The sequence below is a fragment of the Centruroides sculpturatus genome, unplaced genomic scaffold (genome assembly GCF_000671375.1).
Source record: "Centruroides sculpturatus isolate CEXI.00-Female unplaced genomic scaffold, Cexi_2.0 scaffold16, whole genome shotgun sequence".
In the NCBI taxonomy this organism is placed as follows: Eukaryota; Metazoa; Arthropoda; class Arachnida; order Scorpiones; family Buthidae; genus Centruroides; species Centruroides sculpturatus.
The window spans coordinates 539,168-564,286 of record NW_019384548.1 but is presented as its reverse complement, the minus strand read 5'-3'; the positions used below and the strand labels follow the sequence as shown (position 1 = coordinate 564,286).

The 25,119-nt window shown below is 35.9% G+C and overlaps 1 protein-coding gene across 3 annotated transcripts; it reads left to right on the top strand.

Annotated features, from left to right (window-relative positions):
- LOC111623573 (sal-like protein 1) lies at nt 1–25,119 on the top strand. Of its 3 annotated transcripts, none has more exons than XM_023366191.1 (3): nt 1–113; nt 2,619–2,710; nt 20,235–25,118. In XM_023366191.1, exons 2-3 carry the CDS (start codon nt 2,635–2,637, stop codon nt 24,002–24,004), a joined length of 3,846 nt encoding a protein of 1,281 aa, XP_023221959.1. In that variant the 5' UTR covers nt 1–113; nt 2,619–2,634; the 3' UTR covers nt 24,005–25,118. The 3 variants fall into 3 exon arrangements, with proteins under 3 accessions (XP_023221959.1, XP_023221957.1, XP_023221960.1); XM_023366189.1 differs by lacking the exon at nt 1–113 and adding an exon at nt 1,956–2,235 and having other exon boundaries at nt 20,235–25,119; XM_023366192.1 differs by lacking the exons at nt 1–113; nt 2,619–2,710 and adding an exon at nt 1,956–2,235.

Here is a 25,119-nt window from a genome sequence, read left to right as displayed (position 1 = left end):
ATTTAAGATTACGTCGGATGCTTATTTGAAACTCTTTAAAGTATTAAACTTTTAAATTATATCGTGAGTGAATCCTATTACGTGTTTATTTTTAAAAAATAATAATATAAACGGTAAGATTTTGTTAATTTTTTTCGTTATAAACGATAAGCATTACGTTAAACTATGCGATAAATAATTCGATCGTAATACTAAGGTTTAATCTATATTTATAATTATTTTATCTATAATTTTACGTGTATTCGTATCAATTTACTATTATTTCATTCAATATTTTGTTTAATCTAATAATTATTATTGTTTTACCATTTAAAAGATGTGCATTTGTGATTATCAGAACATTTTTTTTTTACCTTATTGACCATTTTTAAAATGAAATAAGTAGAATGTTTCTTTGTTAGATTAAAAAAAAACAATTTTTTTTAAGAATCCGGAGATAATTTCCTCCTCTCAATATATATAGAGAGGAGGAAATTTATATATATATACACATAAAAATAATAAAATTCTAAATTTGAAAAATTATACCCATTTAGATCGTCTCTCGTATGGTTTTCTTTCTGAAGAAGTACAAAGTTGATAAAAAGTCATTTCAATCCATAAAATGTTGTCAATTTTCCCTTAGTTTAAATTCCCTTTAGTGACATTTGGGAAATATTTGGAAAAAAATGTAAGAACAAAGAAAGTGTTTGCTATTTATTTGTATTCCTTAGAAACAGTGGTTGCAAAAACATTCCAATTAACAGTATTCCTTTCACGTTGCTCAATTTTACGACTTTCATCCCAAGAAACAAAAATAATGGTTCCTTACCTCCAGACGCACACCTGTTGTTAAGATGGCGATAAATGACCCATCACTTCCTTTTGCCATTTACAAATTCACCAAAGAATTTCAACATTCTTAATTTTGACAAAGGGAAAGCACCGCTCAGAACGTCCTTGCCAAGGTTATGGCCTTTAGCTGTATTTTTTTTTTTCCTTTTTTTTTTATCTGGTAGTAGATACTTTTATTTTAAAAAATTCGTTTGTTTAGAAGGTGACTCGATCTAGATAATCTATCGGTAATAAACTGTACGCCTATCAAATTTAAATTCGGATCCTTCATAAAAGTGAATAACATTCCGAATAGAGGATTGATCTGCTCTTATACCTCAATATGCGGTCGTAAACGAGGCATTTTCGGAGAATAGTCTATTTTCTAAACTGTACTTTACGGAGAGAATATTATTTCGCTACATTTCGCCATTTTATTTACTAGCTCGCAACGTTTATAAATTCAAACTCGGGAATTTTTTATCTGCTGTTTTTTGATGTATAAAAAAGAGGAATTTTACGTTTCGTGCAATGTATTCGGTATGTTTTTTCAATTTTCTGGAGTGTGTACTAACTTAATAACGAAAAGAAACAAATTGTATGAAGAACACAACTCCATTTATTAAACCCTTTATTTACGGAAGTAAAAGAAATTCGATCCGACAAAACAATGTAACTCGTCGTTCTGGCCTTGTGCCAAAATATCTTAGCAAGAGACCACTACCTTCTATTATAATTAGCGCGGTCCTACGGAAGATTGTCCCAAGTAGCTGTGCTAGTGGTCAGCGCCGAGGCAATCCCAAGAATGTACATAAAGTCCACCTGTGTCACCACACGCACTGACAATCGATAGCCTCTTCTGCCGCGACCTACCACCCCAGGCTATAAAACTTCCCTTCGTCTGGCAGACAGACCATCCGGCAGCTCCCGAAATCAGTCGCATTGCGTGGAACTGCATCTCTACATCATAAGAGGTAGCTGTACGCGAATATGCTGACTACAAACAGATACGAGCCCCTATATTTGTCTTGGCACGCGCTTAGAAATAGAGTTTCGTTCTGGGCTATACTTGGACGGCGAACGGGAAGGCAGCTTTATTTTCACGTGACCCGGCTATTTGTCACTCTCCGGGGGACCATACCTCTTGCCAGACGTCTGCGCACTTTCTTTTATGAAGAAATCAAAGTGTGAAGAAACTATTAAGCGCCGGTCCAATGTGACGTACCGAGCCGGAGATATGTAACCGTTATGAGCTGACGTCACGAGCGCGCAACAAGTCGACACCGGCAACGGACCAATGGCGGAGAAGCAGGGACAGTGGTGCATCGACGAAGCACAAGCCCTCCTCAGTCTACCTATGGTGGCTAGATACTGCCAGGACACGTATGGTTGCGCAAAGGAGGACTCATGTCGTTGGAACAAGTGAGTACTCTCTTCACATTTATTACCGATTGGTTTCTAGTTGGTTGCCAGACGAGCACGTTATCGGTTCGGATCGACTCAAAATTGATCGACTACGTGCAAAGATGCTTCTTTTTCTTCACTTAAATTAAATTGTTGTCTGGTACACAATCTAAAATTACGTAAGAATTCGAGTCGATACCCCCGTGGTCGGAGGTATATCCTACGTTCTCGCTGGCCTCTTAATTGACGAGGAACATAATAGACTGTTACCTCCAATAGCAACCTTTCGAGCAATTTGATTATGATAATCACCGCTGCATTATTGATAATCATAAGTTGTGACATGCGCAGTTCCTTGACGACTATCAAATGTGTGGTTTTGTCGCACTTGTCATTTGCAGAGCTGGCGACGATGTAATGATGTCAAGGCGAAAACAGGCCAAACCTCAACACATAGACAACGTCCAGGAGTTGGCATCTCTGCTAGAAAACGGTAAGTCCTCTTCTTCTTCGTTAATTACATATTTATCAATACTTACTAATAAGTATTCGGGCCATCTACAGACACACGGCAAAAAGCCGCCGAGTAAACTTTGCTCACTCCACAGCTGACAGCTTTCCATTCGCGTTGACGCCGCTATCTTGGCAACAATTCAAACAGGTAACAGAATTACCAGTCGTCACCCCAACTACCCCTAGCAAAAAAAATTCTGATGACAATTAAAAGGGTTATAAAGAAGAGCGGAAGCAAAAAACCTTCTTGTTAGCAGCCTCACTTTTGGCGCAAGTTCTTAACGAAACTCGAAGGTTAGTCGTTGGAATCAGAGTCATTTGGTAACCAGATGAATTGTGGGAAGAGCATTTGCAATCGGAAACAATCAGGCATAATTGTCCTGTGATGGATGAGGCTGTTTAACGTAGCAAAGAAAAGCCTTTTAATGAAATTCGCTATTTAACATGAGATAGTTTCTTTCGAGTTGCTTGAATTGCATTAAGTCAGAATAACTTTGACTGTCTCTCCATTTCTTTTAACAGTTTCGCACAAAAAAGCACTTCGGGGCGGACCGACCTTCATTAAGGCCCGCAACTTCCACTCTTTTTCTAATCATTCGCTATTTATTTCTAACCCATATAAACTTCTTATTAGACTACGCTCTTTCTGCTTTTTACAATACATCTTCAGATACAGTAGGCAAGAAGTAGACTAATCTATTTCTTCCATTGTATTAAGGAAAGGAATCTACTTCTTCCTTTTGCCTTTCATATTATTTCATTTTAGTATTTAAAATATTGCCGTTTTCCCTCATATTAAAGTGTTCGAGAAACCAATGCAATTATGTAAAAACAACATTAGCCGCATTCAAGTAATCTATTCTCTTGCCGTCGGAGGATTAAATATTAGAGAAAGTACTTTAAATGTTCTTAATGGAATTTCTTGAGCATTTTTTAGGCCAAACTTTACGCAGCGAGCGTGTACTAAAGTTGAAGTTTCGAGCTCATTGCGAATAACCGAAGCGATTAGTCATTGGCTTCGGAAGAAACAGATGATAAAGAGATCTGTATCCATGGTAACGGGATGGTGAAATGTACCCAGGAGGGGGACCCCGTCCCTCTAAGTGAGGAGAACAGTTGACATCTGCTGATTTTCATTAACAGTTCTTAATAGACTTTCGAGTTTCACTAACTCCAACGTTCGAGTAGTGACCAGGAGGTTTGAATTCGTATTCTAGTCCTTAAATAGCGGGTGGAGTGATGACCAGTTTTACCTCATTTAATTCTTCTGGATTAAAAAGAAAATTGGTGCTAATGAGTTTTCGGGTCGATAGGCGATAAATTAGGAATTCTTCACGGTAAAAATAAGGTTATCGATTGCCAGGATGCAGATCGCTCTTGGCTTTTTAAAGAGCTTGATAATCTCTTAAATGATATCTAAGACAAAGAAGAGCGGTTCTGTTTGAATGCCACTTAAGAGAAATTTATAGACATCCGTCATTTTGAAAAATGAATAGACACACAATTAAGAGTGCTTCTTCGATCGGTTCTTTATTTCAATTATTTTCAGAGAGAACGCCTAACTTTAAAAAATCTTATTTTCAGAAAATGTTTCGTGTTTAAAACTTTAAATAGTGTCTTTTTTTTTATCATGAATTGATAACAAGAGATATTAAATGGCAAATTTTATCGCTTGGTATCGATTGAACCCGCGTTAAATCATTATGATCGAGATATAAAGTAAACAACCAATTCAAATATGCTCAGTGATTTGTCGAGGTGTCAATGCATAAACAGGGTGGAATTAAGCGTGTCGATAATAGTCATCCCAGTCGGGAACGAATTCCTCGCGGCGCCGTGGATTTTTGTTGCAGATATCGGGCCTATAACAATAATACACATAGCGGAAAGACATTATCCGGCCCTCCTCCCTTCATCCTTGAAAGTAAAACCCTATTGGTCACGTGAGTACCGGAAGCTGGTCCACTAACATGACATTAGACAGGGGGTCAAACCCGCGACCTCTAACCCCAGTGTTCTGACTGTCAGTGGCGGAGTGATGGATCCCAGGACCCGAGGCTAAGATATTCATGCCGTACCTGGGGTATGTCCTTATTTTGTCACTTTGGTGTTGGTGATTTGTCTCTCGGCGAAGAGACAACTAGTTACAGAAAGAAGGCGCCACAAGTTAGGTTCCACAATAGAAGGTCCTCTTCCCAGATTTGCTGGCAGATATTTCTATTATTCTCGGTTGTCAGAAAAGAATTGCGATATTCGACAATGAATAAGCGTTTGTTTGACGAAATAAAACTGGCAAACGAGATTTGCCAGAGTTAAAGAGAATTATCGTAGCTGCTGCAAACCTTGGCAATTGTCATGTGTTGTATCAATGCCAAAAACTAAAATTTTCTGTAAATAAATTTGTTGCTAATGTTAGACGTGTTTTACAAAAAGCGATTCATATTATTATGTTACAAAATATTACCCGCACCGAGGCTAGACCTTTCCGAGATCAGGGCCAATAGTGAGAAAAGTTCGGGATTAAGATGGGAGGATTTTCTGCTATCTTGATTGACAAAAGAGCCGTGCTTGGTATCAACAGCAAACACTATAAAGCGAAAGTAAGACAAAAGTAGACAACTTCTACCTGCACAACGACAACCGATAGACAATTATCTAGGATTAAGAAGGTTGAGTGGAAGGATAATTATTTGTTAGAGAATAGTGGAGGTCAGGCAGTGGAGGTTTTGCTCTCTTGCCCCGCCTGTGTACACAGAGGTCAGGGGTCCAACTGAGTCACGTGTTAGCCTCATAAAGCTGGCACGTGCATTTCCCGCCTCCCGAGTCTGTCATTTCGGTTGAGGTAGAAGTTTTGTGACGCCAATTTCCTCCTACTGTAGCCCCGTATTGCGGTAAACGAGAAACTTTAATTTAAAATTCGGCCGGAATATCCGCAGTTTCCGTGTCAGCAAATTTAAATCCGCCATGTAAATTCATTTAGCAAAACGGAAAAAAAATTTTTTTTTCTTAAAAATTTGACTCGAACTTAAGCAACCAGAGCAGAAAGGCAATTGAAAAATAAACAACTAATGAAGGATCCACAAAGCTATAATTTAGAGAGTCGAGGATAAAAATCGTTAGCGAGCGGCACTCTAATATTTTCCCGTCCGTGAGTCCAGTCCCTGACCCTAGCCGTGACCCTTCAGGGAAAACATGCTGGCCACGAGATTACACATTCTGGTTTATGGTCCAGGCAGGATCCCTGTCTTTCACTTCAGGGCAGGTGCTACGAGCCCTGTTAGGGGGCCTCTTCTACTTTGATCGCTTTCTAGTAAACAGTTTGAAGTGGGAAAACGGTTTATAATAAAAAGTTATTTTGGGTGGCCAAAATTATTGAGACGAATAGCAAAAAGCCGCTAATGCGTACCGTGACGCATTTTGCGCACCAGTCGCGTTTACGATGACAATCTGTCAACTCCACGTGACAGTAATCCCTAGTCACGTGACCGAGGGTCGCGTTGTTCGTTGTCAACGCAGTTGCATTCGGAAGAGAATCAATATGTTGTTAAAATAATTACAGCGCTGTTTATCTTCATAGAAGCGCATTTCTGCATTCTTTTCGTCTACAATTAAAATTTCCATGATAATAATAATATCAATCTTCTGTTTTATCACGTAAAATAAATACTGCAAGTTGCTTCTTTTTTTTCCATTCATTCTTTCGTCGACTCCTAGCAAGAATTCCGAAGCCTTCCGGATATTTTAGGAAAATTTAGTAAAGACAATAATCGAATTTTACGTTAAATTTTGAGATGATCGGTATCTTCTAATTAAATCGAATAATTCCATTGTCCAATTACGCTTTTCTTAATGGAAAAAGAAAAGCGCAGCAATAAAAGAAAACCAGAACGTCTAAGTTTGTTATCTATTACAGAGCATTTGATTCGTCGTTTAGTGTAGAATGTAAAAAAAAAATTAACCAATTGACTTATTCGTAAAACTCTATGGAAAAAAAAGAGCGTTACTTGATCTACATCTTTCTAAATATAGGTAAATTTATTCAATTATCAGTGATTTAACGAACATGCAGAATGCGAGAATGCTTAAAATCAAAAATAAAAGAAGAAATAATATTTATAAATCGAATGAAGGCCTGTGGAGAAGACGACCCCAGTAGCCATCTAAAGCTTCCGGCTTTTAGACATCAAAACTGCGGGACCACTTGGGAAAGTTTCGTGGAATCTTCTTCGGAAGGATTTGTTTATAAGGTCGAATCGAAATTGGCTAAAACCTTCAAAAAAAAGGAGCCATCGGGTCAGTTGGCGTAGCTAATAAATACTTCGGTGCAGGAGTAGAGCCGGAGACATTTTAGGCAGCCCGGTCCTCGCGGGGGGCCCAACCAGCGGGAATGATCTCCACGGAGCCCAGATTTGTAGAAAAGACAGGAAGAGAATTAAAGATAGACTTTGCAGATCTGCCGAGGCAGACAGCCTATGCACCTCTGCTTCTACTGTACTTGGACCCACCTCTACTGGGTGTTAAGTATAGTCGCCCCAGGGGGGAATACTAAGATTACATCCGTTTTCCAGTCAGTGAACACTGTAAGTGGGCATTTTTTTACTATTTCTTCTTCGCCTTTCACCGAATGAGAGCAGGACTGCATAGGTTGTAGAAGGAGAAAGTAAAGCAGAAGAGTGTGCCTACCGAGTCCTGTGGGCACAACTTATCGGAGTAAGCGACTAGGTAAAAAAAAAAAAAGGCCCGGGGAAGTCCATCTGACTGATTCTCTTGTTGTGGGTCAAAGGGTGAATTGAACAGGTGGGTTATTTCTCCCGGAAATGTCTTAACTGAATCATTATGGCAAAATTACTGTTGTTATGATAATGATAGCGTCACCTGTTCTTAAGTGGTAAGTGCAATTTTGTCGGCGAGGCCTCTCCCGTTTAATTTGCTCCTTCGAACTTTTTACGTAACACCAACCACTTTTTTTATACCTTACTTAAATTGAAAAATGAAAAGATATGGTAACATCAATTTCAGTTAATAAAATTCAGACATAATCAAAATTCGCTTGTACAAAAATTATTATTATTATTAACGTTTGTTAATTAGATACAAAATGAATTTATTGCGTGTGAATAATAAAAAAAATTACTTAATATAATTTAAGATTAAACAACAGTTAAAATATTTTAAAAATTTTGTTGCTGCTGTTAAATATATTTTTGAATTTAAGCAAGCATTTTGCAGTTCAAAGTTTGAAAATTTTTGAAATCAATGAGTAAATTATATCAGAATAAATAACAATAGTCTAGTAAAGAGAAATGCAGGACACATAACAGATAGAGATTTCGTCTATTCGTCATAAAGCACCCTCCTTTATTGTTCTCGAATAGTTCTGCTTACTATTTTTGAATTCTTTCGTCCTAGTTTAAAGTAGTAGTAATTAATCAATCTCTCTAGCTATAATAACACTTTAGAAGCCAATTAATCCCGATGTAGTGAAACTACAGCAAAACAAGTCAGGAGGAAACAATTAGTTACCATCTGGGCAGACATGTTTAGCTTATTCTTCAGACAAACAATGCTCTTAATGGCCTTCCCCAAATGTTTTTATAACGACATTTCTGCGGACAACGTCGCTGTATCTTCCACTTCCAGATGGTGTTGACTTTCGGGAAGATAACTGTTTCTAAAAATAGATGCATAGCTGAAATCGCAACTCTAATAGACTGTCATAAAGCTCCACGCTAATCGAGACGAATTCGTAGCATTCTTTCTCCATCTTCATCATTTTGAAAAATAAATCCGTATTGACTACTCAACTATAAATAGAATATACAAAGACCAAAAACCTAACCGATCATGCCGAACAGTAATCAAATTTTTATGTTATAGGCTATAATTTTAATTAATTTTTATAGAGAAAATTTAATTTTCATTTAAACCTACAATTAGCTAATTATATCTCTTGTAACTGGTAAAGTATATGGAGGCAAATCTGTAAGGTAAATATAATTCCTATCGGGTTTTTTTTTTCTTAGTAGTAATAACACGTCGATAGAGGAAGAGGAAAAGTGAAAATGAAAGATGACTACAAGGCCTAGGTCCGTAGCTTTGCCATAGGCAAACATTAAGTGCGTAGCAATTTCGACCATGTAAATCAAATTTTAAACATTTTCTCATTATGTCCGACAAGGACATTTTATTCTTCGTCTGGAAACATTTCTGTAACCGGTTTTCGTCTCGTAAAGATGGCTTTACGCTTAAGAGAAGCATAGTACCATTTACAGTTCAACAGGTAAAGCTGTAAATACTTTCCTTATTACCTCAAGCGTTTTGTCCCACCTTACAGAGAAACACTGATTCTTTTAACGCAGCAATAAAACGAAAAAGATTAACTAGAGGGTTCTCTTAATTAATCATACATTTTCTTCAATATCACATTCCTCCGATTCGAGCTAAATCATTTTCTTTTCGTCATCTCCAAATTGCCAGCGAGGACTTGTAAACACTAACTCTTCTCGATGCTCTTTTCTGATTTAAAACGAGATTTCTAAATTGAAGAAAATTCAAGCGTAACAGAAATTTTAAAATTAAGAGATGACATACTGACAGAAATTAGTATCTTCCCTACATCTAATTCTAAGAAAACCCACCCTATAGGATGTGTTTGTACAACTTTCCCCAACTCAGTCGTAAAGCTTTCGTGGCCCAGCTGGGGTCGCCAGCTGGAAATAGACCCTCTCTACTGTGGGTGGTTCCTTCGCCATTTTGTTTCCATCATTCTATTGCAAATTTATATTAACACTTCTAACGTACAAATTATCCTGAAGACGAATAAAAGAAAACTTCTCGGAAGCTGAAATTTATTCTGCGTGACTAATTTGATCGTAAATCTCTACTTGATCTGTTTAGTCTGCTTTATTCCATTTTCTAATCAATCAAAAAATTTTTAACCATGTAAAACTAAATTAACCGAATTATAAAGTTTTATATTTTATTTTAAATACCTCGAAATTATTCAAGTTGATTATTTAATAAAGTTCTAAAGTAAAGAAAAAAAAGGGGTGGGTAGAAATGTTATGATAAGGCTCTTTTCTATTATTTAAAATCGTGTTCATTATAAAAAAAAACATCATAAATTTAATTAAAAAATCCGGAAATTTGACCTACAAAATTTGATTTATTTGATGAATAATAAGCAGCTGCAAATTTCTCAACCATCTGCTTCAATATTTTATAAACGGCAATAGTTTTCCTTAATGTCTTATCAATATCCTAATACAAAATTATTTATTTTATTCTTGAGTTAATTTGATTCAGAATTAACGTTGGTATATCTGAAAGTAGAGTTATTTATTGCTCTTTTGAAGCACGCAGAAAAATCTTTCGATTAAAAGAACTGATTTTTGAAGAAGAGAACCCAAATGCACCAAATATTCTACGAATATAAAATTATAACTAAAAAAATGTTTTTTTAATAGCCGTTAAAATTAGTGTTTAGGATAAAACATCTTAGGAATGAAAATCTTCATTTCACAGAATCCACAATGATTTTTTTTCCACGAAAATAATGCCGAACGAATTTTATGGAGGTGTTGAATAGAAAGATAAATTTTCCATCTTTTAGCGAATTAAAGTGACAACGAATACCGAAAATGCAAGGATAATAGTAACTTCGTGTCACCGAATATCTAATTTGGTATGTCTGACAATTCATCTTTTTAATTAGCCACTTGTAATACTTGTCTTCTCTTTTTATTCTAGATGCAGAGAAATACTTAATTTCCGTTCAGGAAAATTATCGATGATACTACTACTACTACTGCTGCATATAAAACTGTTCGTCTTATACAATTGCTAATTATTCTTTAATATTTATAGCATCTATACATTAAGTAACCTTTACAATTATATATAAAAAACAAAACGAATTATACTAGAGGATTTTTATAAAATTATAAACAACGTAGGATTAATTTATAAACACAAATTTTAAAGCAGCGTCAAGAGTCAATTTATAATTGATTTTATTTTATTATAAACATTAATTTATAATTACGTAAGAGTGAAAAAAATTTATTGTAAAGATAAAAGGCGATAGATGGGCAACAAGCAGAACGTAAATCATTTTCTAAGTATCTACATTTTTTTTTTTTTTTATGAATCTCCCAGAATAGTAGCGAAGTAGATATCCAAAATTATCCAAACAAAACAAAGAATTTGTTTTTGTCTTTCTGTCCAAAAAGAAAAGCAAGAATGTCGTCAAAACAATAGAAGAAGCTTTCCCAAAAAGAAGCTTTTATTGTCTGAAAAAGAGACAAATTTTGAAAATGTTTCGGGTTCATAAAAATACTTTATCTTTGAAACAGAATTCAATCGAATTACGACATGATTAAGTTACAAGAAATGTTCTTTTCTTTCATTTGAGATATTGCTTTATCGGGCTTTTAATCCCCGTCAATGAAAGGCGATCCAAGGTCGAATGGCACCATTAGACACACAGATAAATGGTGGTTTGACGTCCTTTTGACACCTGCTTCAATTCTCGAATAAAAACTTCACGAGTATGTTTTGCAACATTCTCTTAATAGGTATCGGATCCGCCCAAACTAAACGCGCGTGGCTAAACGTCATCAATCTCCTTCCACAATCTTCCCTTTTGCAAAATTTACTGGCCTATTCAGAAATTTCCGTAATTCTTCAGCTCATATCAAATAAAATCACTCGATTCTTTCCGATACATTTATAAAAATACGAATTTCCGAATTTATTTCGGGTAATTTATCGTCGTCTTATTTAGCACTAATAACGAACGAAAGAGAGAATAAATAAAGAAATATTTGATTAGAATTTCATCTTGTTCTATCATACGCTTTTTAACTAGATAAAAAGAAAAAAAAAAAGAGGTAGATTTCTTTAAGACAAAGTCTAGTTTAGTACCGAAGATGTAGGTGAGTTTTTGTTTTCGAATAAAACGCTTTTTGGCTCCCAAAGAAGAAGCGAGCGGTTGGCCCACAAATCACTTGGTTCCAAGTCCCACGGGTGCCATATTAAAAGTCAAGCATCGACTGACTACACGAATGCTTACTATCCCGGAAAAACTTTTTGGTTGTACGACACAAAGTACTTAGATGTATTTTGGACTTTTCACTTTTGGATCCGGCTGTAAATCGAAAAGTTTCGAATACTACTACCTATTGCTTTGCTTTACTTTAAGAAAACACAGAAGGGGAGGGCCGCCTTACAATTCTTCTCCTAAAATATTCTTTTATTTTTATTTTTTATATTAAACATTAAGAAAAGATATGTTAACAATATTATAATGAATCGACGAATCTTTTCAAATATTAGGTTCATCTATTAAGTTAATTTATATGATTAATCGATTTTTTTAATGGCGTTTGATTAAATACGGTTTTAGTATTTCGTTTATGATTTGATTTTTTTTCAAGAAAGAAAAAAAAATCAAAACAGCTTTTTATAAAAGAACAACTTGTACTCAATCTTTCGGCAAGTAAGGGAAACGGGTAGAAAAACACCATCTGCTTGTGACATTTGCTACAACACGTAATATTTCTCCAGCTTGGATGGGGTTAATCCTTCTGTTTACCCACTGCACACTTAGCTCCCTATTATTGGGGATAGAGAAGATCAGGGGTCGGTTTACTAGAATAAAAGAGACGATTTTCCTATCTTTTCTGCTTTGTTACCGGAAGGTGAATCCGAAGTAAATGATACTTTATATATTACGTGAGGAGTTGAGTCACTTAGAAGGCATATTGATTCGAAAGGAGAATTACGGGAGATGTTAGAGAAATGAATAAAATTAAGAAGGGATCTCGTTGTATCTATCGAAATAAACTTTATCGAATTACAGGAAACGTTATTAATTTTGAGCATTTACGAAGCAGAGGATTTGGTGAAGTTTTGAATGACACAATCATCAAAAGCGTACCTTCTCCAGCTGGTCTTCGTTGAAAATTTGATTTCATGGCTTGTACCTTCTATAATTCTAGTTAATAAAATCAAACGGCAGTGCCGTTGAGCCAGACAGAGGTCAGCAAGACCTCTATTCGATACTCGGGTCCGTCCGCTACCCTCCGTTTTATAGATGCCACGTTTCCTGAAGGGTGGTCCGCGGGGAGCTCCGCTCTTGAATTTTTAATGGCAACTCTGATCTTCATTGTCTATTTTTATCCTGGTTTGAGGAAGGTTCTCGATTTTTGAAGAAGTTATTCGCTTTTAACTAAACTTTCAATCGATAGCTTCCATTCTTAATTATAACATCTCAAAATTCCCTGCTTTTAGAAGCAAAAATTATTTTTATTTTCTTTAAAGGAAAAAAAAAAACAAACTTTCAGAGATTAACAATTTTTTTCTTTCTGTTTTTTTGCAATTTTTTCCCCCCACTTTCGTGATATAAACGATTCTTACAACGGTTGGAGTTCGCATTTACATCGCCTGTTATGCACTATCCATGGGCCTAGATACCAGAATTAATCATTCTCTGCCCAATATAACGCAACAGTCAATTTACTCGCATTCTAAACATTCTTCACGCTTGTCCTTAAATTAGGGTCTGGAATTCAGTCGATGTTACACTTCTCCTTAAGATAGACCTTATATAAGTGGTATGCATTTTCAGAACAGCTCTAATTAGGAACGTATTGTTCTAAAGAGTGATTGTGATGAATTGGGAGATGTTACAAATAATATTAAGCCTTTAAAAATTGTTGATAAACAAACTCTTATTAAGAAACGAATGAAAACAAGTCTTATTTAAGGTTTTGTCTCTATACTTACCTTTATTATTATAATACTTTTTGGTTAAAATTTGAAATGTGGTAAAGTTTAGTTTGTAAAAAAAGAGAGCAATGCTTATACCCATGGATTGCTTACAATCATGTTAAAGGCAAATATCGAAACTGTAAGGGATCGTTTTTACGCAAGAATGGATGGAGCTTTCCGACTGTCATCTGCCCTCGGGGCTAACATCTGGCATTGTCGCAGGCCCTATCTTTCTCCCCGTGCAATATTATAACACTAGAACAGCTATTGAAATTTAACCGAAACTTCTAAAAATCTAACTAAGCATGCGAAAAGTATCATTAATTATAATTGATAAATTATTATACTAATTTAAATCTAACAAATAAAACTTTCACGCAAATTTATCATAGTTCAACAGTACAAAATTACTTTTATTTTTTAAATTCAAATTAAATTTATTTAACTATTGTTATATTGAAAAACAAAGTTTTGTTATACGTTATAATTTTTGATTCATAGATTTAAATATTTTTCAAGATTAAACGTTTTTATTAAAGACTCTTCTACTTGTCTGTTATTATTATTATTATTTTTAATTTGTAATAATTAGATTTAATTAATTATAAAAGTTTAGAAAGTGATTCAGATAGATAAATCGAATAATTTAAATCATTTTGTAATGAAAAGCGATTATATACAACTTTAATAAATTGAAAAACAATGTTATTTGAACTTCAATCGTCGTATTTAAATACCTTTTTGAGCATTACTTTTCATATTTAAATACGAAAATGTTTGAATAATTTCTCGATAATAATGTATTTTTTGCTTTTGTTTCTTTTTTAAATTTAAGACTTTAAATAAGCACCGTAACATTTTAACATAGAAAAAAAAAATAACGTAAATTGCTTGCCTTATACAACGAATTAAGAATTTTTCTGTGAGATCATTTGGAAAATGGCCTAATTTTTATAAATTTTACATTTATCCTTTGTCGTAAAACATGCATTAATTTAAATTTACTGTAGCGTAGCGAAAAATACAAAATTCTAGTGTATAGAAAGAGTATTTTGCTTTTAGAGAATTTTAGAGAGAAATTATTAATAGTTAAAAGTACGAAGAACGTTAATAGGCCTACACGAGTCGTGATTAAAGCTGAGACGTGGAGCATTAAGCGAGAATTTATATTTAATTTGGAAAACACATTTCAGATAGATATATGTTGAGCTAGATATGCTATAATAGAATAAAAAATGGGTAGTAAGTTAAGAGGAGCGTATTCATCAGTTCTTAATGCATTTAGCATCATCTCCCTTTCTGGACGTCCGATAATCATTAGGGGTAAACAACATTACCCCGGATAAATGAAATGTCTGCAAATCCGACTTCCATTAGGCATCAACCGCAACCAACACAGATTTATAGGAACGGCTATTAGGGAAACTTCCATACTAAACTACGAAAAATAGCCTGTAAATAGTCGCATTGCAGAGGAAGAGTTTTTGCGACTGCAATCCCGGGGGAGCCTTGTCCACTTGGTGGGACCTCACCTGTCACACGGACGCGATCTCCAATGAAAGAATGGCCATTACAGCGTTATTGCTGCAGGGATGTGACGTCCAAGCACAATAAAAGTGTACGTCCGGCTCCCCCATTAACGTCTGCCTATCTGTAATACACGATTTTACTTGAACTAGCTGGAATGTCTTCGCTTTCAATCTAACTGTCACCTGGAGATAGCTTTCTGTTCATTACATCTTCCAACTGGACTCGGAGAAAAAGTAAAAGTGATTGGTTCGAGTCCGGCAAGTGACGTCGAAGATTGACGAAGTTTAAAACAATCGCAGCAACTAGACCAACAGTTATTGACTTCCAGATGCGCTCGAAACAACCAGAAACGAAAAATTCCTCCTATTACATCTAATAGCTTTGAATCCGCAGACTGAAACCAAAAGTCCAAAGGTTTTCCTCTTCTGCCTAACCAATTAAAATACCATTAAACTTGACATTATACAATTTCTTAAGCTAATAATTCACCCATTTTCCCATTCGATACAGTAAAAATGGGAAATAAAAACACTATATTTACAGATCTTTTACCAACTTGATAAGATTATAAGTGCTTAGGAATTTCAATTCGGAAATATCCAAAATTAAAAATATACTCCACCCATAACTTTACTATTATCAATAATATTGTACATATTTATATTATAAAATTTATGTTTGGGATTGAAATTAACAGAGATCTTTTGATTATTGATCGTAATAGATGCAACTTGATGCTGCACGTTGTTTCGTATGCAGTATCAAGTTGTTTATTAGCCACAGAGGTTGTCACTGTGTTTTCTATCTAAATTTAAGATTAGTTTTATCAGTAATGGAACCATTTATTCATTCGTCGCTTTACTTTTACAGAGGTGAGATGAATATCTACACCGTTTGCAATTTGTCTTCTAACCTCCAGGTCAATATTTATCGTTGTAATAAATATTTCCGATAAGATTTTAAAACTTCTGGAATAGTAAATAGTGTATTAAAAATGATTTAATATATTATTTAATTCAGTAGATTAAAGAACTTAATTATTTATCTTCTGTCGTGTGATCTTTGATTAAATTTTTCTTCCACAACTTGATATGAATGTAGATAAAAAACAAATAGAAATTTCTCAAATCTAGTTTTAATCACCGTCCATTTCGATGAAAAAATCAACAGGATAATCTATTTGATACCAGAATTTCTATCCTAATTACTATATATTTCATAAAAAAACTATTTTCTTCTGAATTAAATTGCAATTTTGTTAAATAACATTAAACTAGGTTAATGAAATTTTACCTGACCCGACTGATTTATAAAATAAAATCAAAGATAATACGATGCGGTAATTATCTCGGAACCCATTAGTTATAAGCGTAAGTTAGTTTTATTTTACACGAAGATTGTTAACCTATATCCAATGAATTTTCTCGTTATAAACGGTCTTTGGTCTTTTAATAATTCGAGTGACATATTAGGATAATGCGGAATTGATAAAATCAATGTTTAGAGTAGAAGTGGTGCATGCCAATTCTCCTGCATCGAAGTAATGGCTTTCGCCAACAAAGACTCCTTCACTTCACCACTTCTGTGTATAGAGAGCTGCCTCCTGAAAGAGAGTCGAAGGTAATTTCGACATTCGTTTCCCTCACAAAGATGGAGGTTCCATAACAATTTTTCAAGTTCAGCCATTTGGAAAATGAAGTTATAAATGGTGCCCCCTCGGAATCCGACAGAAAGACCGGGCCATACATCAAGTCAACACTTACCTTATTGGCCCAAATGACCAGAAAACATTGAATTGAAGATTCACTCAATATAAATTTCGCGAGAATAGCCTCTTATACCGATCATAGATTTTGACTTAAGTAGTCAGTTCAATCTGTTGGAAATAAGTAGGCAAAAATTAATCACTAAAAAGTGGTACTGTAGTTTGCATTTATAAAATTGAATGATAAAAGACTTTTGCAGTTATCTAATGTTGTATTTTTATGTTATAATAAAAGTTTAATGATGTTAATAGCAAATTTTTAGAGAAATAACAAACGAATGAATCTTTAGAAGGTAATTTTAAGTTTTTACATAAACTTTCTGCTCTTAATTAAATATAAATTTAAACATAAGGAACCGGTCGCTTCGATAAATGAAATAATAAGCTTAAGCTTAAGAAGGATGATTCGTAGAGATTGTATGAGTTTATCTATAAATTAGTTATCCAAAGAACGAAATATTTCTAGAAGTTTTATTGCAGATGAAAAAAATAAGTATGCATACAATAGTTTGAAAGATGGGAACTGAGTAGTGTAAAATCAAAATTTCCATTCTCATTCTAATCGGTAGGAGATGTGTTCATTGGAAGGCCCACTTGGCTATGTAATACAGGAGACACGTTTCCGTGTCTTTACGATTAAACACATCATAAAGTGAGCAATAAAGCAGATGAAATTCGCTGTTTATCTATGAATTGGTGGCAGTTAAATGAGGAATGTATTTTGCCAATCTATAAAACACTTCAGTTCTTTATATATTACTATATGCCTTAAGCGGTTATACATTCAATAAGGCTTTTTACCTCTCTTAACAAAAGTGCAAAATCGACTTCGGTCGAGAATCTTAATTGTACTTAATTGGAAGAGTTCGGGTTTCTCCCTTTATTGATATGCGAAAAGGGAGTGGAGAAGAGAGGAAAAATCTTTATATCCCAGCCGTAAAGTTAGAGGATTTGCCGAATTTCTAACTCCTTTCGAGTAGAATTACTATCAAAGGTATTTAAAAGGGATTTACTCTGTTGTACAAATACAATAATTCTTGTGAAATAAAACTTAAAGACGTGAAGTAAAATCGATTTGGTCTTCGGCCAGGTAAGCTTTATTCCAGGATACAAAACTTTGCTATTCGAAAATAAGAAGATAAAGTTTCTCAACTGAAAACTACAATCATTTGTGCTATTTAGTTTATAATCTCAACTATTCAAATTATTTCATTCGATATTTATAAAGCAGAAGAGTCTCAATAAATTAATGATAACGATTTAATACATAAAATGTTGTTCTGTAGCTAGTTGCTTTATTTATTAATAGTATTAATTGTAGAGGAAGAAAACTTGACAAACATTTATCTGCAACTTACTCAATATTATATTTTACATTTATTTATATATATTTTCAACGAGAATATTTGACTCTTCGTTTAGCATTGAAGAACTCTTTACTTTCTGGTTATTAAATATATTCGAGTTTTTATTGTAGTCGAGATTCAGGTTATTATAAAATAAGTTTAAAGCTAGTTTATTTGTGAATAATAATAATAATAATTCACAAGTGAGTGATGAAAATATTTCTTTTGTAACTCGGAAATAAACTTATCAATATCTAAAATTAATGTTTGAAAATGAATAAATAATTTAGTTTAACCTGTTTTTAATATATTATTACGTTTATTCTAAATAATTATTTCGAAGGCCTTGATTAAGAGGAAGAAAACAATGGCAGGATGAATATTCTTTAGAGATTCAGATAAGAGAAGGCAATATTTCGGGCGTGATAATTAGAGGAAGGATTTAGACTAATATCATTAATGTTATCTACATTGGCCAGGTATAGGAGCACCGCCCAGTGGGACGAACCAGGTGAACAAATGGCAAAAGTACCGCCTCTACGGTTACTGACCCTCCGAGATGAATAGACAGTTAGCCAGATCGTTTATTCCTGTCAGAGCTGTAATTCTACAGGAAAGCGAATTCGGGGCGTGCGACAAAAATGTCATTTAGACCTCATAGTTGTCATTCATTACACCATATCGATTATAATTTCCGTAACTGATTGTATGCAGCTCACAGGGAAGTAATCTTGCATTTACTACAATGACCGCAGCAATAACAATAACAGACTGCGCTTTGCTACTCTGGGAAAAGCGTTGCTAATGGATGAATAGCGATTTATTAAGCTAAATTTTCCGATTTCCTGGAAGAGATACACATTTAAATCAAGTCTGCCCTACCTTTCCTTAATCGTATTTAATTCTGTTGTAGATTTTAAATACATTTTTGATTTGAAAAGATGGACAATTTTATATTATCCCCATTAATGCTGAGGATATTTTTATTATTAATAAATTTTAGATTTTTAAAATAAAGCATCTTTTGTCTTGTTTCTGAAGTTTTGAAATTTTTGACAGGCCTAAAAATTGCGAAAACGCAGATAAAACGGATGGGCTTTTATCAAAACTTTACGACCTACAAAAAAACGATAAATGTTGGCGGGTGTTTTCCTTCTATATCATAATAGAACGGAACTTTTAAACTTCTATTTTCTTATGATTTTAATTCATTAAATGAAGACAGGTTAGGTCTCTCTCTCTCAAATGGTTTGGTGGTTGTTGCAGTGACCTGTCCAGTCTTTCCATTGGCCAGAACTGACAGGTAAAATTTCGATTGATAGTGCAATCCGGTTGGGAAGTTAGTGACAGGGATTTCGCATTTGGGACAAACAGTTAAGCTGTCAACTGACAGCAAATATATAACCTGTCTCTTCCCTACTTCTGTTACTTTCCATTGATTTACGATATTTATCGATTTATGACATCATGTAAAGTTATACAGATATGAATTATTCAACGTTAAGTCGAACCGAATATCAACTTTCGATAAAATCTCGAGGGTGCTGCTTGACTAATTCTGAACGATAAAGAATAATCTCATATGCCGTTTTGAAGGTATGAAAACTGTGTTTTGATTTAATATCTCTGTTTAAAATAAAGCTACATATACTTTTTTAAAATAATGGCTGTTATCCTAGTAGAAGAAGGATGAAGGCTTCCTGATAGATGACACGTGCAGTTCTGGGAAAAAGGGGAACAACTTTATGTCAATAACCAATTGACTTGTCTGTGGCAAACGCTCTTCTATTTACTTTTTGGTAATAATGCCGATATCATTTCGATCAAATATTGGCTTAATGCATGTTGCTCTTTTATTTGGCATCTACTCAATGGACTACGAATAAATATCCAAACATTATTTTACTCAGAATGTTCATTTTTAAATGACTTTAAGCTCACAAACAAACACTTGGTTAAATGCCATTAAATGCGCATTATCCGTCTACTTAAAGTTATTAATTATTATAAATTATTTCATCTGTAAATTTTCGATTTATCACAAATGTAATGAATCTACTTTTTCATTTTGATTATTTTCTTTCTTGTAGGAATCAATTCTAGTAGTGATACTGACGAAGATGAACATGTGTGTGGCAAATGTAGGGCCGAATTCACAGAACTGGTGACTTTTCTCCAGCACAAACAACGTTGTACCAGCAAGAGACCGGTTCTTCTTTCCAGCGACGAACCATCGGCCCATCCTTTGGCGGAAACGACTGACGAAGATGGAGCTAAATTCATCACTTTCTATACAAATGGTGATTTGCTTACTTTGTTACCGAAAAAGTACGGAGATGCAAACGGCGACATTCCTGATATCTCCTCTGAGGCTGCCAGAGAAGAACCATTGCAACCTTCCCATCTACCTCAAAATTTCATTCATCAGCAACTTGGTACTTTTGTCATAAAAGATAACGATAAGTCTCGAGCTCCTCAGCTTGTCGCTCTCCAAACGGCACTTTCCACATTGCAGCAGCAACAAATGGTTCAGTTGCAGGTTATTCAAGAGTTACAGTCTCAATTGATGGGAACGTCGGATGCTTCAGTTTCCGTCTCTTCTTTTCTTCCTCTGATCGGCACCGCGGCTCTTACACCGCCTCAAAGCAGCGATGCTAATCCCGGAGCTCAGGCACCAACTACCTCTGCATCAGCTCCCACACCATCTCGAACTTTAACAAACACTGCCAACTTGCCAGTAACTTCCAGTTCTGATAAACTTGGTCATTCTCCTTCCAATACCCCCTTACTGCCAATAAATGAGCCGAATACACTGGAATTGCTGCAGAGACACACAGAGCAAGCGCTTCAAAACACTATGGCTGGCAGTTCTTTTCTCTTAAATGGCATAAATGGCAATAGTTCGGAAATATTAAAATTTCGCAAGAATAAATCAGGAAGTGTCAGATCGGATGACCCTTCCACTCGTCATAAATGTAGGTTTTGTGGAAAAGTGTTTGGTAGTGATAGTTCATTGCAAATTCATATTCGATCACATACTGGTGAAAGACCTTTTAAATGTAATGTTTGTGGAAATAGGTTCACTACAAAAGGGAATCTTAAAGTTCATTTTCAACGTCATAAATCGAAATATCCCCATATAATCATGAATTCAAATCCAATACCTGAATATCTCGATAATCTCCATCCTCCCTTAGAACCACCGAGTGATTCTCAAAATGCCGCAACAACAACTTTTGCACAACAATCAGAAAATTTTCCTGTGGAACAAGGCGAATACCAGCAGGAATCGGGAAGAATCGAGACTATCTCGCCACCAAATATTTCCAATTCCTCCGACGCTACAGAAGTTTCTGGTGAAGATTCGATTCCGCCGGAAGATATGGAGAGAGAAGGCGACATGAAAACCGATCCCGAAGATCCAGATGAGAGGCGGCACACTCCTTCCGATCAACAAAGTGAAATGTCCGATAAAGAACTCGATGCAGAAGGAGAACATCCTACTTCAGGATCATTAATAACATCCCTAACAACTACATCATCTCCTTCTTTCAGCTCTTTCTTTCATGCAGTGTCCTACGCTCCCACCGTTGCTCCTCCTCTCTGCTTTGCTCCAGTTTCGGGATCTGGAAATAAAGCCTCTGCAGATTCTACTCTGGAATTGGATCCTGCATTTTATCAGAATCTTTTGCCTAAACCTGGAACGAACGACAGCTCTTGGGAAAGTTTAATGGAGATTACTAACCCATCCGAAACGACAAAACTGCAGCGATTGGTAGACAATATCGAACACAAACTAACAGATCCGAATCAATGTGTTATATGTCATCGCGTCCTGAGTTGCAAAAGCGCTCTTCAAATGCATTACCGGACCCACACGGGTGAAAGACCCTTTAAGTGTAAGATCTGTGGAAGAGCATTTACTACGAAGGGTAATCTGAAAACCCACATGGGAGTCCACAGGGTCAAACCACCTGTGAGGGTCCTTCACCAGTGTCCGATATGTCATAAACAATTTTCGAATTCACTTATTCTGCAACAGCATATTCGAATGCATACTGGAGAAAAGACTGATGCATCTATACAAGATATCAAATCTTTATCACTTCTTCCTCCTTCGTTTCCTCGTCTCCCCCAACCTTTTACTACATCATCTTCCAATAAACCCATTGATCAACCAGTTTCAAGTATAATTTCAGATACAGTTATCAGAGCAGCAACGTCTATGCCAGAAAACAGTTTACAATCCTCGACATCGGCTGGAAATACTCAAATCAATCTTCCTGTTGGTCGAGATGATAAACTTATAACGGTAATGGCGCCAAGCACAAGCAGCCCTACTTCCCAATTGGCAGTATCATCATATACGGCATCGTTAGCAGCTCTCGAGAATCAGGTAAAAGCCATTACTACCAACATTCCACACCCTATACCGTTTTCATCTTTTGGAATGGGACTTTCGGTTGGACTTATGAGACCCGAATCATCGTTTCACGGACGCTCGGACAAATCCCCCTCGTCGGTTTATTCTCCCACGTCTGTGAATAGCAGGCCTGCATCTGAGACTTCTGATGAGCGATCAACACCCGGATCTGCCGTTAAATCGGAATCACCATCCATTTTAGCTCCTTCTAATTCATCATCGGTAATCACATCAATAAGACAAGAAGGAGAAATAGCATTGGATTTAACTCCAAAAACTACATGTTCTACGACTCCTCCTGTATCAGATATGATGTCTAAACTTTTACCGCCTCCTTTGGTCGGTCTTCCCTTTGCTGCCACTCCAGGTCGTTTGAATACAACATGCAAAATATGCTTCAAGACATTCGCATGTCACAGTGCTCTGGAAATTCACTACCGTAGCCACACCAAAGAAAGACCTTTCAAGTGCAATCTATGCGATCGTGGATTTTCCACTAAGGGCAATATGAAGCAACACATGTTAACTCATAGGATTCGCGATTTACCATCTCAACTTTTCTCTACATCGAGTTCCGATTCTACTCCTTCCACCACACTTCCAACGCCTCCATTACCTGTAATCACTACTACCACGACGACTACTACTTCTACTACTACAACAGAAACTACAAATAAACCAATCGAACTATCGCCTTCGGAAATACAAAGATCTGCAACTGAAGGATCTCAAAAACATCCTACTACAGAAAGTTCTCCTTCATCTAAACGATCTCCGAGTGTTCCTAAACATTTTTGCAACATGTGCAACAAGCCGTTTTCGAGCGGAAGCGCTTTACAAATTCATATGCGAACCCATACAGGAGATAAACCGTTCAAATGCACAGTTTGCGGAAGAGCTTTCACAACCAAAGGCAATTTAAAAGTTCATATGGGCACACATATGTGGAACAATCCTACATCCCGACGAGGTCGTAGAATGTCTCTGGAGCTTCCACTGTCTCCCGGTAGACCCGGAGAATTCCCTACTTCTCGGCCGGATGTATTTTTTCCTTACTTTCCACCCGGATACCTCAATGGGATGAATGCTCCCAAGATGAACGAGATTTCGGTCATCCAGACGGCCGGGCTTAGCAACGGAAACGTAGCTAATTTGATCAACATCAGGCCCGGACAACAAGAAAGTAATAAAGTTGAAGATGAAGCCGATAACAGGAAATCCCCAGCACGCACTAATGAAAGTTCTCCAACTTACCCTGCTCTTTCTCCCACTCCTCCAATCACCACCGAGAGACCAGCTACATGGGGATGGAAAATCGCGTGCAATGTGTGCAGCAAGATTTGTTCATCATCTTTGGAATTAGAGTCTCATCTAAAAACTCATCATTACGTGGAAGATTCAACAATTACCAAAGAACTGTGCGGACAAAGCCAGTAATGATCTTTTATCCTCAATTCTAGTCCTGTGTTAATCTTTACTTTTTCTCGACAGATAGGTTCTCTAAGCTAGAATTCTCACTATGGAGTGTAGGAATGTTGTACAGCAGGATGTGTACAGAACGAAGTCGCGAAACAACAACAGTTCCTAGCCAGTATGAAGGCTCCTCTTCTATCAACCATTTCGACCAAAGATTTCCCGACTTTTCCGGACGATGCTGGGACATGTCATATCAATGTACAGAGTGGTCCAGGCGTAAGTCCCTCCTGTGTCTCCTTGTCCTCACCGTTCGTGTTTTTATTTTGTAGTGTTCCCTTTCCAAATCCTCATCTCATTAATGTTAGAGTCTTACTCATCCAGAAGAGCTGTCTGGATCTCATTAACAGGAGCAGATTCATCTGGAAAAGACTCTATTTTCTAGTATAGAAGTTCTAAACGATTCCGATACACAGCTTCCGGTATCTATCCCAACCAGTTGTCTTTCATTGGTGTGTTTTATTTTGTGTACGTTTTCGGCTGGAAGGATTAGGATGCGGTTGTGATAAGGAAGATTCACACTATACTATCGCAAGTAAGAGAGTAAAAGGTGCGGAAAGCGATAACTGTGATATACTTTCCTCGTTTAATCTAATTTTAATTAACAGTGACCACATCATTCCCGGCGGGATCCACAAACCGGTAGCTGTGTATCGAATAAATGGAATCATTTTCATTTTTTGCTGTATTTGTGACGTACAAGCAGAAAGCTAGCGCATCTCTACACACGTGATTTTATTTCGGATACATCATGGCGCCATCAAATCCCAGGAGATTGCTATTTTTGTAACAATTGTAGCTATTTTGATGGCGCCGAGATGTAAAAAACCTTTGAGTATTTTCTTTTGTTCACGGATTTGATCCATTTTTGTCTTTGGTGAGTGATTGTCTTCGCAATATTTTCTGTCTAATTTCTGTTCTTATCTTTTTCCATCTGTAAATTTTCTTTCGGTTTATATGTAGGGAGGGATGTATTCTACAAGCTAGCTTTCTATTTTGTCATACGAAAACATTGTCCATTAATAAAGCACTCTTCAAGGAGATTTTCGTCTTTCTTTTCTTCTTAAAGCTCCACCAAA

Bases quoted from the DNA above. Each gene is read 5' to 3' on its own strand.
- LOC111623573 (XM_023366189.1), top strand. From the start codon at position 2,111: ATGGCGGAGAAGCAGGGACAGTGGTGCATCGACGAAGCACAAGCCCTC. The intron at 2,236-2,618 runs GTGAGTACTCTC...TGTCATTTGCAG, and splicing joins GACTCATGTCGTTGGAACAA to AGCTGGCGACGATGTAATGA. The intron at 2,711-20,234 runs GTAAGTCCTCTT...TCTTTCTTGTAG, and splicing joins GGCATCTCTGCTAGAAAACG to GAATCAATTCTAGTAGTGAT.